Source organism: Mesoplodon bidens, assembly GCF_964165515.1.
Source record: "Mesoplodon bidens genome assembly, chromosome: 1".
Classification (NCBI taxonomy): domain Eukaryota; kingdom Metazoa; phylum Chordata; class Mammalia; order Artiodactyla; family Ziphiidae; genus Mesoplodon; species Mesoplodon bidens.
Window position 1 is genome coordinate 211,629,331 of NC_138176.1, and position 20,283 is coordinate 211,649,613.

Here is a 20,283-nt window from a genome sequence, read left to right on the forward strand (position 1 = left end):
ACACTTAGGTTGCTTCCATGTCCTGGCTATTGTAAATAGAGCTGCAATGAACATTTTCATACATGGCTGTTTTTGAATTATGGTTTTCTCTGGGTATATGCCCAGTAGTGGGATTGCTGGGTCATATGGTAATTCTATTTTTAGTTTTTTAAGGAACCTCCATACTGTTCTTCATAGTGGCTGTATCAATTTACATTCCCACCAACAGTGCAAGACGGTTCCCTTTTCTCCATACCTTCTCTAGCACTTGTTGTTTGTAGATATTTGATGATGGCTATTCTGACTGGTGTGAGTTGATACCTCATTGTAGATGTGATTTGCATTTCTCTAATTAGTGATGTTGAGCATCCTTTCATGTGTTTGTTGGCAATCTGTATATCTTTTTTGGAGAAATGTCTATTTAGGTCTTCTGTCCATTTTTGGATTGGGTTGTTTTTTTGAAATTGAGCTGCATGAGCTGCTTGTACGTTTTGGAGATTAATCCTTTGTCAGTTGCTTCCTTTGCAATCAGGCACTTTTTATATAAAGTCCATTATTATCAAGATCATAGTCATTAGAGATCAGCTGAAGCATTATGTCATCATCCAAGGATTGGTGACAAACTGCCAACAGGACAGGTCCAGATATCTTGGGAAATCTGTCTCATTAGATGTCATCTGCTTCAGTTCTGGGAAATCTTTACTTTCACATCACCAGATGATGGCCAGTTCCAGTCAGAGTTTGGTGCTTTCTATAGGTGGGTCATATAAATCCAAGAGTCTATTTCTTGAAGTTTGGCAGCCACAGGGATGGTTAGTGGTACCTGATAAGGACCTTTCCAATGAGGTTGAAAACAGTTCTGGAGGTGTCTTTTCCAATAGACAAAAATCTCCAGATTGTAATGTGTGATGCTTTGTCTCTCAAGGGTGCACTATGAAAAGATTGCTTTACCAAAGCATGGTTATTTTTAATAGAAGTCATTAGGCCTTTGCAATATTGGAATATCTCTCCTTTTTTTCAGTTGTAGGTCAGAAGAAGCAGAAGCTAAGTACATTGAACATCCTGTGACTATTTCAAAGAGTGAGAGTTTATGGATTCCAAAAAGGATTGGTCTGAGATTTCCTTTTCTGAGGTCAACTGTTGGGCTTCTCTAGTCAGCTTTTCTAAATTATCATTTGGGAGAAATATCCCTTCGTATCATGACAGAGGTTTGGTTGCTGTTGGTCCCTTTACAGCATTCTTTATTGAAATATCAGCAATATGATTTCCCCTAGCTTCCAGAGAGTCAAATTTAGAATGCCCCAGAATCTTAATAATAGCAAAAGATCAGGCAAAAAAGTACTGCATCCAATAATTCTTGCACATAGGGGTCATTTAAAATTTTTATTTCCACCGGATGTGAGGAAGCCATGTTGCTCCCACAACATTCCAAAATCATGAACCACTCTGAAATCATATCTACTGTCAGTATAAATAATGGCAGTTTTGTCCTTGGCTAAAGTACAGACCCACGTTAGAGAGTAAAATTCAGCCTGTTGGGCCGAAGTAGCCATAAGTAAAGATGCTGCCTCAGTGACATCAAAAGGAGTTATAATAGCATACCCAGCACAGTATTTGCCATTTTCCCCTTTTAAATAAGAACCATCAATGAACTATGAAAAGTTAATGTTAACCAGTGGAATCTCCTGTAAGTCATCATGAGGAGTCAGGAGGTGGTCTGTCAGTGTTAAGCAGTAGTGAGGGACTTCATTGATGATGGATGGGAGAAGAGTAGCTGGGTTAAGGCTATTATAATGTAAGAGTTATGTGAGGAGCAGTTAACAAAAGGACTTATAAGAGGTAAGGCAGCTGTCTGAGAAATGTTGATGTGATGAGAATTCAGGAGAGGTTCTACTCTATGAGGTACAAAAATTGTTAAAGGGCATCCCACAATGATTATTTTGGTGGCTTTAACTATAAGGGCAGTGGCCGTAATGGCTCTAAGGAAAGAGGTGTAGCCACCTACTGGACCCATGCCACAGTGTCCAGTTGCTGGTTACAATAGTCTATGGGTCGATGGTGGTCTCTTGTTTTTGAGTTAGTAGCCCAAGGGCATTCCCTTCCTTTTCATAAACAAAAAAGGAAAAGGGAATCTGATAATTGGGATGCCCAAGGGCAGGTGGGTTCATCAAACATTCCTTTAAGGCTTCAAAGGCTATGCTGTCTGGTTTTTCCCATACAATTAGGTTGGAGTTCTTATTTTTGAGTAAAACATATAGAGGTATGGTATAAGAGAGAAATTTGGAATCCACTTTTGGCAATAATCAACTAGCCTGAGAAAACCTTGCAAGTTGGTACTTAGCTTTGGGAAACTTGGGACACCATGAAGTCTATCTGAATCTAGGTGTAGCCTTTGTTCTGATATCAGATGCCCTAAATATCAAATCTGGGTTTGGGAAAACTGCAATTTTTCTTTGGCAACCTTATTCCTTTTGAAGCTAAAATCTTTAGCAAGTGGATGCTATCTTCCTGTGAGACTTGAGAAGGAAAGTAAAGAAGCAGCTCATCTACATATTGCAACAAAGTAGAACCTCTAGGGAACTTTATATCATCCAGATCAGCCTTCAGGATTTGTGAGAAATTAGAAAGACTCTCAGTAAAACCCTGAGGCATTACTGTCCAGGCGAATTGTTTTTCTTCCCAAGTGAAGGCAAAAAGGTATTGGCTGGTTTCATCAATTAGAATAATGAATTCACTGCATAAATTAATTACAGTAAAGAATTTACTTCCAGTGGTGAAACCAAGCAGGACCCTGTGGACCTTCTGGGCACAAAAGCCTTTCTGTCTCCTGTTTCTTGACTCCATGACCTTCCCTGAGTTTCAAAGGGCAGATTCCAACTGTTGCTATCAAGGAAGGGAAAGGATGCAAAGACAAGGGAGGGGCAGCCAGGGTCCTGGTTCCACCTGAAGGGACACCTTTAAGCTCTTTAAGATATAGGCATTCTTCATACCAGAGAAAGATCACCTGAGGCTACATTAAAGGACCCAGAGAAGCTCATCAAGACATTACCTGAGACTAGATTAGAGGAATGAAGGCCCTGCATACACCTTAATCTTATCAGCAACCCCACCGTTGAACCATTGTTATAAAACTCCTCATCAAATCCTTCTGGGTTGGGACACATAGTTTTCAAGGGTAGGATTCTTCTGTGTCCCCCTTTGCCTGGCAAGGCAATGAAGCTATTCTTTTCTACTTCACCCAAAACCCTGTCTCCGAGATTCGATTCGGCACCGGTGTACAGAGGCTGAGCTTTCGGCATCGGTGGGAGTGGATGTTAGTAACGTATGAGGGTTAGAAACAACACCAACACGGTGTTGAGGGATAACAATGTTGTTTATTGCTCAGAGGTCTTGCTCAAATCTCTATCCTTGGCCCTTGGGTTTTATCGCTGATAAAATAGGACTGTTACAGAGGCTAGTACAAGGGATGATGAGAGCTTGAGCCTTGTAATCTTCTATGATGGGCCTTATGTCTTGAAATAACTTCATTACTTATAGAGTATTGATTAACTGGGGGAGGAGGTTTTGAGGGATCTATTTGAATGCTGATGGTAGGTGTGCTGTGAATTTTGCTAACATCATTTGGAGATTTTGCCCATAAGGAAATGGTAGCTAATTCAATAGGAACAAATGATCAGTGTTTCCAGAATCTGCTCTAGTACCATCAGAGACCGAACAAATAACGGGTCATTTAATTCACCTAGTGTGTTACTTTGATGACTACTGTCAAATTCTAGAATTATTTCCCCCTTTTGGGAGAAAGAAATTCTAGCATACTTGTCTAAGAAGTCTCAGCATAATAAATGGGTAGGGATGGATGAACCAAAGAGAACAGAGTATCTCCCAAAAGGCCTAACAAAAGGGGACAGGTTCAGAGACAGGAACCTCTTGAGGTTCATTAGAGATCCCGCCCCCCCCCATTCTAGCTGTTTTAGTACTAAAAGGCAGTGGCTGTTTTATAGTAGTAAGGTTGTGCACTGAAAGTTTGGCTCAAGTGTCAACTAGAACTGGAAGAGATTCACCCCTAATCCGGAGAAAAGTTTTACCAAGCCGATTAAGAGGGAGGGTTGGGAAGAGTGCCTGTAGCTCCTCACAGACCCATCACTGAGAATTGGGAGGAAGGTGGAAAGGCTGGTTAGAGGTCTAAAGGCACCCAAAGTGCTTAAATTTGTAACAATCTCCTTTCCAACAAGCTCTTTTCAATAATAGCAGAAACTAGAAAGGTTTTGTTTTCGTTTTGGAACCTTCATTCATTGGAGGTGAAGATTAAGAATTTTGGTGCTCTTGCTTTTACAGTGCAAGAGAGCTGGTTTGCCAGATTAACAAAATCTGGAGTGGACATAGTTTCCCATTCCACCCTGGTTCTTTTCACTAGAAGGGAAAGGTCCTGATTCAGCCCATTAATAAACATAGGGTTAAAAGCTACCTGAGTGAAACAAATATCTGAAGGAAGACTAAAATTTTCTTTAAAAATAATCTGAGTTGATTATAATAATCAGGAACAGGTTCATCAGATTTTTGTGTGCAAGCCTGAATTTTGTTCTAATCAACGGCTTTGAAAGGCCTTAGGAATTGCTCAATGAAGTCTGCCTAATGATTGATCTAGCCTGATCATATAAGTTAGTGGGCTAGTCTCCTGGTTGTAATTCTAGAGACCTTTCAGGATTTTCCCAATTAGCAGTTTTCACCCACTGCTTGGCCTGATCTTTGCCAAAATGCATATGAATTAGCTGATATAAGTCTGTGAGATGAGGTTGGTAAGTTTAAATGACTATACTAAATTCCTTAGTAAATCTGTGAGGATCTTCAGTTACTTTGGGAAAATCTTTGACTATGGCTTGCAATTCAGCTTTAGTTCAGAGAGTATGAGAAATTAAGGGTTTAGCTCCTGGATCCTCAGAAAGCTTAATTTTAAAGGGATGGGTTCTGACTGACAAGTTGAGAGGAAAAGGAAGAGGGGAGAGTTTCAGAGAAAAGGGAAAGATTGGTGAGAGATTATTGTGGGGAAATTGAGGATATAGAGGAGGCATAAAGTGGCTTAGAAGAAAAGGAGGAAGATGGTGCTGGAGGTGGAGTCTGACCAAGGAAGAGAAGAAGGAGCCTGAGGCCTTCCATCTTATCTTTCTTTAATCCTTTGTTTGTCTCAGTTAATCTTAAAATCTTATTTTGCAGAGAGTCAATTTTAGACTCCTGATAACATTGGGTAACCTCAAAATACCTATCAAAATAAGCACTCCACTCAGTTCTGAAATTTCTGAGCTATTGTAGTCCAATTCTGTTTTAAGGAAATTAAGTTTGGGGAATTCAAAAGTTCCCCATAATGGCCACTGATGTTCTAAATTGCCTTTGGTCAGGTTAGTACATTTAGTTAGAAATGCACATGAGGAAGGACCATGTTTTTTAAACATAAAATCAGCTGAAATCCCTGTAAGGGGGAGGGAGGTAGCTTCAAAATACTTCAAAAACCAGGATCCCATTAGTCAGAGGTTTTTCCTCTAATGTAAACAATTCACAAATAGCTCAAACATTTTACAGCACAAAAGGCTCAATTCAAGCAACTTGCAAACTAACCCCAACAGTACTAAGGAGACAGCTTGGTCCCAGAGGAGCCAGGCTGAAGGCTTTTTTAGCCAGTCTCCAGAAGATGGGTCCTTCCAAAACAACAGGCCAAAATTAAACTGACCTCTAACAAAATTTAAATTTCTTATGATTTCTCAGAAAAGAATGTTTTTGATATATTACAGGGGAAAAAAGCCCAAATCAAAACATAGTATTTGTAGCTGAGTAAAAGATACAGTCTAGAATGATAAATTGATTGGTGGTACAATAATTCCTTTAATTGTTGTATTACTAAATGTATACAAATGCCAGTAATAATCCTAAAAGTTATATGACTATAAATTTTAGGTTACCTAGATCACTAGCAAGCTCTGTATTATTTAGACTGCAGCATATGGAGATAAATGAGGTCAGTGCTATGTGAACTGCTGTCATAAACTTAGAGAAAAGAAGATCCACGAAGTGACAAATATTATCAAGAATGTGGCAGTCTCCTGATGTTTTTGAGACACTATAGTATGCTTATCAATGAAACAGCCCTGGGCATATATTTTTGGCATAAATTTACAATTCTTGACAGTACTGATGAAAATTCCCTTACATTATTACTGTAATATTACTTTTTAAGTCTTCACCATTTGCCAACTTATAAACAAATATAGATTTGATGATCTAGGCTGTCATGGTTTCTTGCCAAGTCTACAAACAGACACATGGAATTTCTCCCACTAGAAGAAGAGATTCAACGTCCTGAATGCCAGTTTCACAGTGGCCAGCTACCAGCCCTATTACCCTATTATTAGCTACAAAAACTTTTAAAACAGCAATAGAAAGAGGTCTATCTAGGGTCACTCAGAGCAAGCTGAAGGAATAGTAACTGTGTACTACTGGTCACTTGGCAGGTCCTTTACAATGCTGAGTAAAGTGCAGAACTACTTTAGTCATAATGCAGGTATTAACAGAGATTAAGTTGCCAGAACCTCTTTTTAAAAACAACAACATTGAGAGACTTCCCCGGTGGTCCAGTGGCTAAGACTCCATGCTCCCAATGCAAGGGTCTTGGGTTTGATCCCTGGTCAGGGAACTAGATCCCACATGCATGCTGCAACTAAGAGTTCTCATGCCACAACTAAGAGTTCGCATGGGGCCTCCCTGGTGGCGCAGTGGTTGAGAGTCCGCCTGCCGATGCAGGGGATACGGGTTCGTGCCCCGGTCTGGGAGGATCCCATATGCCGCGGAGCGGCTGGGCCCGTGAGCCATGGCCGCTGGGCCTGCGCATCCGGAGCCTGTGCTCCGCAACGGGAGAGGCCACAACAGTGAGAGGCCCGCATACCGCAAAAAGAAAAAAAAAAAAAAAAAAAAGAGTTCGCATGCCGCAACTAAAGATACTGCATGCTGCCATGAAGATCTCACATGCCACAACTAAGACCCGGTGCAGCCAAAATAAATAAATAAATAAATATTAAAAAAATAAAAAAAATAACAACATTGAGCCTTCATTTTACAAATTTGTGGAATGTTTTACTTAAGCAAAACAAGCCAATTCAAAAAAATGGGCAAAATTTTTGCTTAAATATTTTTGCTTAACTAAGAGTTCCTGCTGTTTTCATGTGAACTAACTGATAGGGAACCATTCTAGGAGAATCACTGGCTCTTATAACCAACTTTAGAATGTGGGAAGAATTATCCCCAGTTAAAAAAACATTGTTATAAAGCATAAACTAACAACAACAACAAAAAAGAATTATCCCCAGTGCCATAAGCCATTTAGGACTATTTGGTTGGGGGAGAAGAAACAAAATGATGTATTCTAGCCAGAGGGATTAGAGAAAACCCAAAACACAGTCTCTTAATATCACGAAAAAAAAATCTGCTCTTGGGACTTCCCTGGTGGTCCAGTGGTTAAGAATCCGCCTTCCAATGCAGGGGACATGGGTTCGATCCCTGGTCAGGGAACTAAGATCCCACATGCCACAGGACAACTAAGCCAGTGCGCCGCAACTAGAGAGAAGCCTGCACACCACAATGAAAGACCCCACATGCCACAACAAAGATCCTGCATGCTGCAACTAAGATCTAATGCAGCCAAATAAATAAATATTTAAAAAGAAAAAAAAAAGGAGATCATGCTGAAAACCCTCCACTGGCTCCCCCCAACCCTCAGAATCAAACCCAAACTCCTTACCCAAGGTTTAAAAAAGAAAAATCTACTCTCACCTCTTCTACTTAACATTTTACTGGAAGTTCTACTTAGTGCAATAGGTCAGAGAAAGGAATAAACAGTCTCCATAATGGAAAGGAAGAAGTAAAACTTTCTTAATGCACAGAAGGAATTATCATGTATATAGAAAATCTGGTGATATTTATAAGAAAAGCTACTGGAACTAATAAGTGAGTTTTGTAGAATTGCGGGATACAAGATCAATATACGAAAAATCAATTGCCTTTCTAATTATGAGCAATAAACAATCAAAAATTAAAGTTTTAAAAACACCATTTACAATTGCATCAAAAATTTGAAATATAGGGAGACCTATGACAGAAGATGTGAAATACCTGTAGACATAAATGTGTTGTAAAACATTATTGAGAGAAATGAACAAAAACCTAAATAGTATGGAGGCATATCCTGTTCACTGATTGAAAGAGTCAATATTGTTAAGGTGGCAATTCTTCTCAAATAGAACTACAGATTCTACACAATCGCAATTTTTTAAAAAAGCAGGTTTTTCAAAATCAATTGAGAAACTGATTTTAAAATTTACATGGGATGCAAAGGATTTGATATAGCTAAAACAACTTTGTGAAAGAAAAAATTTGGAGGATGCCTAATTTCACAACTTACTATAAAGCTACGTTAATTAGAACAGTGTAGCACTGGTAACACGTAGTCAAATAGATCAAAAGAATGGAATGGAAAGAATAGCTACAGTGAGTGCAGAAATAGATTCACAACTGATTTTATCAAAGGTGAAAAGGCAGTTCAGTAGAGAAAGGACAGTCTTTCAACACATGATGCTGGAACAACTGGATATTCATATGCAATAAAATAAACTTCAGTACAAAGTGTCCAACAATAATAGCAAAGACAAAAACAAGAGCTAACACTTTCTACCCACTCTTCTTAGCACTTAATATGTATAATTTTACCTAAATCACACAAAATATTGGGATATTATGCCTATTTTAAAGATGGAAGACACAAGCACGAGGAGTTCTTGCCCAAGGTTCCATAGAAAGCAGCAGAAGTGGGATATAAATCTGTGCTGATTACAGACTTGCTGATCTTAAGGAATATCATACAGTTAAGAATAGAAGGTAGTTATAAATGTGTTAATATGAAAGAATCTCCAAGAGAAAAAATGTGTAAAATAGATGAAAGTGTGCTCTCATGTGTGTTAGTGTATGTGTGTGTAATCACTATGGATTTTATTTTCTGGAAAGAATCACAAAATAATTTAATAATTACCTCGTTAACTTTGGATATGTATGTGTATTGTTTTTATTTAAAAACATCAATAGCCATTATATAGGCAAGAAAATTATGACCTATTTTTATTAACCTCTGTAGTTTTTTATATTAAAAACACACAATGTCATATTTTAAAGTAATAAAAGCAATGTTAGTAATAATAATCCATGAATCAGTAACTTAACCTAACAATCATTAAATTCATCCATTCATATATTAATTTAATAATTCATTCATTCATTAAACAAATATTTATTAAGCACTTAACAACCATATAAACAATTTTCTAGGTCAGGAGTTGGCAAACATTTTCTGAAAAGGCTAGATAGAAAATGTGTTAGGCTTTGTGGATCATAAAGTCTTGGTCACAACTACTCCACTCTGCCTTTGTATTGCAAATGTACACTAGACAATATATATACAAAATGACAATGGTTGTATTTCAATAAAAGTTTATTTACAAAAATAGGAATCAGACCAGTTTGGCCCATAGACTATAGTTTGCCAACTTCTGTTCTAGGTGATTATTTTTAATCCATCTAGGTGTTTTTAGCCTACATATACATAAACATGTATAGTTATAATAAATACATATCCATATAATTTATATATGCCTATTGATACTGCATGTGCACGCAGACATACACAGTAAAAGAACCAACTAAGAGGTTACACCTGACAAGTATAAGATGCAGAGGTAATACCATGAAATTATGTAAAAATAATATACTTGATTATATACTCAACTGATAACAAGTAAGTTACTCAAAGTAAAGAATTTAGAGGAGAAAACATGATGCAGCATTATTCTCAGATTTTGCATGAAGAAAGCAGGGGATGAACTGAAGAGAAAATTAACTGTCAACTGGATGTGGATGTACATTAAAATGTGTCAAGAAAATAGGCCATTCCTATTTTGGGATAAGTAAAAGACATCACATATTTAAACTAGAAGGTGAAATCTTTCACTACACAATTATATTGAGTCTGCATCTGGAATACTCATTTTAGTTGCATATCTCAGTACCAGAAACATACAGAATAACCTGCAAGCTGTTCAAGAAACAGCATTAAAAATAGTTCAAAGACAGAAGAAAGTGATTTTAGTTGATGAAATGATAAATACGCAACTAAGGAATAATTATATGACAATAAAGAAACTTAAAAGTAGAGAGACAGCAGGTCCATTTATCAAAATATTTAAAAAGAATTTAAATGAAATTGTAACATTTATATGTTATAAATTAACTTCCACTAACAAACCCTGGAATTTGGAATTAGACCAGAAAAAAATAGTTGAATACATAAGAGAAGGGGTATAACTGTGGGCGCAAAAGATGAATTTTTGCTGCTCCATGTTCTCTAACATTAATCAGTTTATATAATAATGAAGACCTAGGTTACATAACACCATCCCTATGGGAGTCAGCCCATAACTTGACTTGCTCAATTTTTGAAACATAAGGTTACAAAGTTTTAGCAGCTGGGAAAATACTGTAGTTCTAAATAAATGGTACACTTCTGGATAACCCGATTCTTTCACAGATCATCACACTTGAAGATGAAAAATGATGTGAAATAGAGATAAGGGAGATAAAATTCTGAACAATGTACCTTTTATTTCTTTCAAGCACATGTTGTACCCTAGTCTGCCATGGTTCACTGCAACCAAATTGGTTTTCTCTTCTTGTATCAATATACAAATCATGGTTCTCTCAGAAGGCATAAACTAACTTTCCCATTATTCCTGTGAATGTCATCAGTCAGGATGTTGGTAGCTAATCCATGTTGCTTTCTTGTAGGATGTACCTTGAGATTTCCAAAATATTATTTGTTGCAAGTAATAAGAAAAGCTTTAAAACATGCTTTTAGCTAGGTGATATATACCTGTACTTTTTAATAATTCCCTAAGCATACTATTTTTTTGATGAAAAATATAGAGAAATACCTGAGTGTCTTTAAAACATTTTTTGTGATTAAATAAAATGTTTAAATTCAAATGTGAATTGTATAAAAAAGAAATATATTAAAATATATTCCTCTAATGAGTAAATTACATTGAATAAAACTTCAGAAGAAATAGTAATTAGAAAGAGCAGTAGAAAAGCAATAATCATTCTGATAAGTATAATTAACCTTTAAATGATAACATAAAAAATAATAAAATTTTTAAGTTACATATTGAGACTTGAGAACCCAAATTAGTGTCAGCAGTTCTTTTTATATTTATTAACTTAGAGAATATATTTATCTACTTTAAAAGTCTAAAAAATAAAAAACAAAATGTTAGAATGTTTATTTAGAGGGTTTGCTTCATTAGAGCTAATTACTTAGTAGGATTAAGAAATTATTATACACATATCTTTTTTATAGATAGGTCCATGCCAATATATTTTGAGGTTTTAATTCACCAAGCTCAAATAATTAATTCACACATAAAAAGTTTACTTTTACTGTGGACATAATTTGGAATTTTTAATCAAACCTTTTTCTCCTTTTAATATTAAAAGTATATGCTAACTGAACAAAGTTAAGAATTTAATTTAATACAGCAAATGTTTATCAAATGCACCCTATGTGCAAGGAACAGGCTAGCTGCTAGAATATAAACATGTGTAAAATAAAGCCCTTACTTCAAAGGGCTTAAAATCAAATACTGTAAGACCAGCAAACAAATAGTTATAAAGTAAAAAAAAAGGGCAAATATTTTTAAAGTGTTCAAGTAAATATGGGTCTCCAACGAGATAAATGCCTATTTCACATTTGTGGAGAGCTCAAAAAAGGACTCATAAAGGAGGAAACTTTGATTGGGTTATGAAGGCTAGATGGGATTTCTATGGAAGAAGGTGCACAGAGAGACACTCTATACGGATGGCACAGCATCCATAGAAACCTAGAAGTGATAATGAGGCAGTGACTAGAAGATAGAGTCACATGTACACCTCCCCCATAAAACAGTTAAAGCACAGGTATGCATATGCATTGTGGGAAAAATGCAAAAATTAGGCTTGGAGTATTTGTACACAAACCCTTAAAACCCAAGATAAGAAATTTGGACTTAATTTAAGAAGCAACAGAAAACAGCAAGTAATTTTGGGCACAGTTAGCATATAACTGATAGACTAGAATGCAGAGAGATTTTAGGCAAAGACTAATTTGGAGGTTATTGAAATAATCTAGAAAAGTGCAGGTAACGACCTAAACCACGTGGCAAAGAAAGGAATGGAAGGGAAGGAATAATGTGAGAAATATGGCACAAATAGAATCTAGAGCACTTAGCAGTTGAATTGATTAGGGATGGACATGGAATGGATGAGAGGAAGCCAAAATTGACCTTAAGATTCTTGTTAGTATAAATATTCCAGTTGTTCTGGGAACTTCAAAATAAGATGCCTCTATTTCTTTGTGCATTTGTTTTTACTTGCTTTTCCTTTCATTGTATCAGGACATTGGTAGCCCTTTTCCATCTTAAGATCATGTCTTTAAATACAAGGAGAAATTTTCATATTAATTTCTTGACAAATTTCTTACCTTAATTTGTTCTGTTTTCTCTTTCTGGAACTCCTGTTAGTTATTTTCTCCCAGATTTCCTTAGGTGCTTCTTGTGAATTATTTAAAAAGTTAAAACTCTTATATAAATAGTTTCTATATATTCCTCTAAAAGATTTAAATTATGCTTTTCAAAATAAATATTTAATCTACACAGAATTGAATTTTGCATATGGCATGTTGCAATGATCCAATTCCTTTTTTCCAATATGGATTATTAATTTTTTTATGCAACAGGTCTCAAAAAGTCCATCTTTCCCCCAGAGATCTTCAAGGCCACCTCTCACATATATCAAATTTTCTTATATACATAAGTTTATTTTGAGGTAATCTGTTCTGCTCTATTGCTGTTGATCCCTATACCAATATCACACTGATTTAATTACTATTGCAGCATGCAATCTTATATGGTATAGGAATTTCCCTGCAATGTTCTTCCTTAGGAGTGTTTTATATACTCTTTACTATTTCAAATGAACTTTAAATAATCTTGTCAAATTCCTTGAGAAATCTTTTTTATAAAGCCACTAAATTTACAGATCAAGCTGGGAAAATTCGAACTTTAGAAACTTTCTGTTCATGAATATGGTACATTTCTCCATTTATTTAGGTGATTTTAATGTCTTTCCATATAGTTTTATTTATACTTCTTTTGTTGGACTTTATTTCTCTTACCTCACATTTTATTGCTATTTACATATGAACTTTTATATAATTTTACATTTTCTAATCACTGCTGGTATATAGAAATGCAATCACTTTTTGTACAATCAGAGATTCTCAAAATCTCTTATGAATCTTATTATTTGTCTATAGATTCTTTTATTATTTCTGTTAATATAATCTTAAAGTAATGCCAGTTTTTGACACCTTCTCATTTTATTATCTATGTATCTATCACTAATGCTTCCCACATGCTCCATCAAATCCAAAGCCTACTGATTTAATTTTTCAAATTCTAAGATGCATCTGATAACCTTATCTGTCAAAGTTCTTGCTCTTTAAAACTCCATCCATTCTCCTCCTCCAATCTTTATGAATCCATTCCATGCCAATCTTTATCCACATTTTTTCCCTTTTCTTATTATTTAAGATACTTCCTCAAACTTAAAGAAAAAAAAAAGATAGTGCCTCCATTATTCTCTCAAATAGGAGTGGAAATCATAAGACATCCTTGTCCTTTTCTTGAATGTGAAAAAAATGTTTTTAGGTAAGTTGGGACGAAGTGAGAGAGTGGCATGGACATATATACACTACCAAATGTAAAACAGATAGCTAGTGGGAAGCAGCCGAATAGCACAGGGAGATCAGCTTGGTGTTTTGTGTCCACCTAGAGGGGTGGGATAGGGAGGGTGGGAGGGAGACGCAAGAGGGAGGAGATATGGGGATATATGTATATGTGTACTGATTCACTTTGTTATAAAGCAGAAACTAACTGCTTTAGTATAATTGTAAAGCAATTATACTCCAATAAATATGTTAAAAAAAGGAAAAAAATTATAACATTGAATACAATCTTTGTCCTATGTTTTGGGTAAATATTCAATTAGAATAAAGAAGTTTCCATCTATTATTAGTTTCCTAAGAGGATTTTTTTTTGAATAGGGGTAAGACTCTACACCCAGTTCTAACGTGTGGGTATTTTCTCCACATATTCAAGCAGTTTTCTGGCACCAGCTATGTATCCTACAATTCTACTCAATTCTGACACTGTCTACCTAGAAATAGCATCAGACCAAACAGGTTAAGTGTTCAGTCCTACAAGACTGCCTCCCCCACATACTTCAGATGCCAATTACAAGTCTAGGTTGTCACCTATGCTTCTGACTGACTGGCTACAGACTAGAAGTTCCAATGAACCCCACCTTGGGTTGAATAAGAATAGTGACTTATTTCATCCTAACCAACGATTAATGATGACTGATATGTTATTATATCACCACTAGATAGAATGGAATTACAATTTCACACTGGGTTATTTATAACCTATCAAACTTACCATCTTTTCAAAATGAGTCAACTTTTGACTCTGAAACGGCAAATATTTCTTCTGTTACATATAGTAACTAGAAGGAACTGGCTTCCGGGAATGCTTAACAAACTGCAAATATCTTAGCAATGACTTTGAAATTCCATAAATTATATGAACATAAGAATGAAATTAGTGTAAAATAACAGAAAATGATATTTGGTACATTTTCAATTATATGTTGGTCGATTACATTTTGGTCAGTGTCAAAAGAAAAAACAGAAAAAAAATTACAGATCACTTTCCTAAAAGTATTATGGCCAAAGAAAATCTGAAAACAAAGACAAAGTCAATTGTAGCACAGGCAATCGTTCCTGAGAGAAAAGCTTATGTTTGGGGTTGATAAAATAATCATGTTCAATCAATTCTTAAGAAAGGAGTTTTACTATGTTTCATTGATCAAAGCAAGACCACAGTTCCTCTACACCTGAAAAATATGAAACCAACTATTAAGTTTGCTCTAATCTTTAAAAAGACCTAAAGAGAAGGGATACCTCTTGACTATTTAAGACCAGATAAGTTCTAACTTAAGGACATTTGAGTGACTTGAATATCAAAACTTGAATACCAAAACAATCTTCTGTCTTCGATATGTGAAATATTAGAGCAGCTTCCCTATTATTAAAATGTGACCACAGTATTCATAAATCTCTTTATAGGAGTCCTAGTTATATGTACTACATAAAAATTTCTTGTGTAGAAGATAAATTGGATATCAAGACTTGATATTTTTGCTTTATAACAGACAATACTACGCATGAGGGACAAAGGAAAAAAACTGACGCATAAATTGACAAGCAAAGGGCAAATGGGAAAAAAAGCAAGAGGGCTTCAAGATAGTCATATCATTGTTTGTTTGTTTGTTTTTTGAATTTCCAAAAAAACTCTTGCTTCATGTTCACTGAGGTATATCAAAATAGAATTACATGTATTTATGTTTTTTACAGTTATTTTCCTATAATTGATTTCCAATCTCATAGCATTGTGGTCAGAAAAGATGCTCGATACAGTTTCAATTTTCTTAAATTTTCCAAGGCTTGATTTGTGACCCAAGATGTGATCTATCCTGGAGAATGTTCCATCTGCACTTGAGAAGAAAGGGTATTCTGCCACTTTTGGTGGAATGTTCTATAAACAGCAATTAAATCTAACTGGTCTATTGTGTCATTTAAAGCTTTTGTTTCCTTATTTATTTTCTGTTTGGATGATCTGTCCATTGCTGTAAGTGGGGTGTTAAAGTCCCCTACTATTATTGTGTTACTGTCGATTTCCCCTTTCATGGTTGTTAGCATTTGCCTTATGTATCGAGGTGTTCCTATGTTGGGTGCACAAACATTTATAATTGTTACATCTTCTTCTTGGATTGATCCCTTGATCATTATGTAGTGTCCTTCCTTATCTCTTGTAACAGTCTTTATTTTAAAGACTGTTTTATCTGACATGAGTATTGAGTATTGCTACTCCAGCTTTCTTTTAATTTCCATTTGCATGGAATATCTTTTTCCATCCCTTCACTTTCAGTCTGTATGTGTCCCTAGGTCTGAAGTGGGTCTCTTGTAGACAGCATATATATGGGTTTTGGTGTTTTTTTTTGTTTTTTTGTTTTTTTTCCTTTTTAAGAGAATTTTATTTGAGTGGTTCTTACAAAGATTGTTGCAATATGAAAGTCATTTGTTTGATAGAAATATCAAGCTGTCTTGTCAAACACACTGAAGTAACCCAAAAATATATTTCAGAGCTCACAGAGCTTAAAAAGAGCAAAGATTATATGCAACCAGACAAAACCTATTTCTGCATTTCCTATTTCTTGCTCAGACTGCTTTGCTTATCAGACTGTCACTAAACATCTTGAGGAAATGCAGGGATCATTTTGTTTGGAATCTTAGACACACCCGAACACATAATATTTACAAAGAAACTTTTACAGATACATTAATTGAAAAGATACCATCCAGAAATTTAATTTTGAAATCTCCTTTTCTTGCCAGTTGATCAGAAGGCAAGATGAGATGTTAATCAAACAGCCCTTTTAGCTGTCTTAAATTTCCATAAACTATGTATTCCAGAAACCTCTGCTAAACCATTAACCAAATATCAACATTAGTGAAATGTAACTGCTGTGTAAAAAGTTAGGCTTCTGAAACATTAAAAACATCATTACATTCCTGTCTGCCTTTTTATGTTAAGCACATTTGTTCCCCTAGAGCTATTCCTATAGATCCTTAATGTAATTTTCTACATGTACATTTAAAAGGAAGAACAAGAGAACAGCTTTGTATACAGTGGGATTTGCTAGTTAGGGAGAATGAGCACACTGCATTCCTGTTAACATTTTTATTTTTTCAAGGTAACAGGAACTGTATACAAATGACAGTAGACCCTTGCCTCTTTATTTTTATCTAAATAAAAGAAAACTCAAGATGAATTCTCAAGAAAGAAAAAAAGCTATGTACATAAGGGACTATGTTTTCCTTCATCGTCTACTTGGAACCAGTAGTTGTGTTGCTGTCATGGAATCAGGAAAGAGGTTGTGGTAAGTTGGAAGAGGTACATACGCTGCTGTTATCATTTTACCAGCAAACCACCTGCCATGCAATGCATTGACAGCAGCAATGGCTGCAGCAATTGATGGGCACTTCACATACACATTGCCCTGAGCTGAATTTTTGTCAACATAAATATGAATAACTCCTCCATGTTTATTACATTCTTCAATCACATCATCTTTAATCTCTGTATCCCATCCAACTTCTTCTTCTGTTTGAGGGTTAAACATGTTAGAGAGTTGGAAACACTGTGTTGCAAGAGGTTGAACAGGGGCAGCTGCAGCTAATGCTGAAGCTTCAGTCTGTTGGGAAAGTCTTGTTTGCAAATCTGCCACAGCACCAAATGCCAGAGAGCCACTCATTTGCAAAGCCTGCTGTGCTGCTGGTGGGATCTGCAAGCCCGTACCCTCTGCGAGTCTAGCCATTAACTGGAGACGACCAGCTGTTCCCAAGTCAATTCTAGTCCTTTCTAGTTCATCACTGTCCAAAAATGAGCTAGCACTGGAAGCATCAGTACGTTCAGTAACATGACCAACTTTCATTGGCCTTCCTGCTAGCTCAAATCCATTAAGTTGTTCCAAAGCTTTCTAGGCACATTCTGAATCAGAAAACGTAATAAATCCGCACCCCTTGGATCGACCTGTTTCACTATCCATCATAAGCTGGATGCTTTCAATCCTTCCAAAAGGCTCAAAGATCCCCCGAAGCATATCTTCAGTTATGTTAAAGTGTAACAAGCCCACATAGAGCCTCATAGGTCCAGCACTTCCCTTTTGTAGACTGTTTGCCATTGCTGCAGCTCTGTTTTTTTCTGCCTGTGATGCCTGTACTATGATTGGCACTCCTAAAACCCGCTGGCCAGTTAATCCTATTGCTAGAGGCACTGAGCTAACATCGACAAATTCCACATAAGCAATTCCTTTGGAACGTCTTGAATTTCTATCAGAAATCATCCTCACATCTCGAACCTTTCCTACTGTGGAGAAAAACTCTTCCAAATCCCTTGGCCGAATTCTTGCTGCCAGCTGCATGCAGAAAACGGTCCTTGCGTCTCTTTCCTCAGGAGTCAGATTATCAATAGGCTCCCTCACTGGGCTCTTGTCTTTTCTGAATGGACTTTTGCTTCGGGAGCGTCGTCTGCTTAATTTGATGCTATGAGGCAACCGAATCTTTCCTCGGATGGCACTGTTAAATTTTGGTCCAGAGTAAGGACTTCTGTAGCGGACTCTGAATCTGTGATCTCGACTTCTTGAAGGGCTCCGTCTCCTTTCTTTGCTTCTACTTCGCTTCCTTTCACGGCTTTTGCTCTTTTTCCTTTCTCTATCTCTACTTCGCTTCCGTTCCTTACTTTTGCTTCTTTTTCGTTCATGACTATAACTTCAGCTCTTGCTTTTTTCCCTCTTTTTGCTACGTTCTTCATGGCCGTTGGCACTGCTCAACTTGTTCTCATCCTTCTTGTAAGGAGCCTCAAGCATTGCTTCAATATCAATATCGTCTGCCATTTTCTCTGAACGCCTGTGCGGGCTTTTGGGGCCCCTGCGGTGCTCGTATTCGGGAAGAGGGGGGTTGCTACTGCCGCCGCTGTTGCTACTGTTAAGCCACTAGGCCCAGGCCGCAGTACCACCCAGCCCAAATTTCGGGCTCCTAGGGCGGATAGGCCCAAGAGAATCTAAAAGAAACAATGGGATTAGAGGAGCCCGCGCGGGAGTTCAGGACGGCGGCTTCGGCAGCGGAGGATCCACCCCTGCGACAGCGTCGGCAAGCTCTCTGAAATGGCCGGGTTTTGTTTTTATATCCATTCAGCCAGTCTGTGTCTTTTGGTTGGGGCATTTAATCCATTTACATTCAAGGTTATTATCACTCTGTATGTTCCTATTATCATTTTCTTAATTGTTTTAAGTTTGTTTTTGTGGGTCTTTTTCTTCCCTTGCATTTCCCACTTAGAGAAGTTTCTTTAGCATTGTTGTAAAGCTGGTTTGGTGATGCTGAATTCTCTTGGCTTTTGCTTATCTGAAAATCTTTTGATTTTTCTGTCGAATCTGAATGAGACCCTTGCTGGGTAGAGTAATCCTGGTTGTAGGTTTTTCCCTTTCATCACTTTAAGTATATCCTGCCACTCCCTTCCAGGCCTGCAGAGTTTCTACTGAAAAGTCAGCTGATAACCTTATGAGGTTTCACTTGTATGTCATGGAGGTTAAACAGTGTTCTACTAAATAACCAAGATCACTGAAGAAATCAAAGAAGAAATAAAAAAAATACATCGGAAAAAATGACAATGAAAACATGATGACCCAAAACCTATGGGACGCAGCAAAAGCAGTTTGAACAGGGAAGTTCATAGCAATTCAATCTCACCTCAAGTAACAAGAAAAATCTCAAATAAACAACCTAACCGTACACCTAAAGCAACTAGAGAAAGAAAAACAAAGAAAACCCAGTCAGTAGAAGGAAAGAAATCATAAAGATCAGAGCAGAAATAAATGAAATGGAAATGAAGAAAACAATAGTGAAGATCAGTAAAACTAAAAGCTGGTTCCTTGAGAAGATAAACAAAATTAATAAACCCTTAGCCAGACTCATCAAGAAAAAAAGGGAAAGGATGCAAATCAGTAAAATTAGAAATGAAAAAGGGAGAAATCACAACTGACACTGCAGAAATACAAACGATTATAAGAGACTACTACAAAAAACTATATGCCAATAAAGTGGACAACCACAAAGAAATGGACAAATTCTTGGAAAGGTACAATATTCCAAGATTAAACCAGGAAGAATTAGAAAATATAAACAGACCTATCACAAGTAAGGAAATTGAAACCATAATTAAAAATATTCCAACAAACAGAAGTCCAGGACCAGATGGCTTCAAAGGTGAATTCTATCAAACATTTAGAGAAGAGCTAACACTGATCCTTCTCAAACTCTTCCAAAAAACTGCAGAGGGAGAAACATTCCCAAATTCATTCTACAAAACCACCATCACCCTGATACCAAAACCAGAAAAAGATATCACAAAAAAAGAAAATTATAGACCAATATCACTGATGAACAAAGATGCAAAAATCCTGAACAAAATACTAGCAAACAGAATCCAACAACATATTAAAAGG

At 36.4% G+C, this 20,283-nt stretch overlaps 2 protein-coding genes across 2 annotated transcripts in view; both read right to left on the reverse strand.

Moving 5' to 3' along the window:
• Positions 1-20,283, reverse strand: part of STPG2 (sperm tail PG-rich repeat containing 2) — a gene marked incomplete at its 3' end in the record, with an annotated part of 515,422 nt that overhangs the window by 139,348 nt on the left and 355,791 nt on the right.
• LOC308617708 (RNA-binding protein 39-like) lies at positions 16,192-18,968 on the reverse strand. Its single transcript, XM_081235006.1, is given in 3 exon segments — positions 16,192-17,760; positions 17,764-18,552; positions 18,556-18,968. Coding segments are annotated over 3 exon segments (1,569 nt in total). The 5' UTR covers positions 18,676-18,968; the 3' UTR covers positions 16,192-17,100.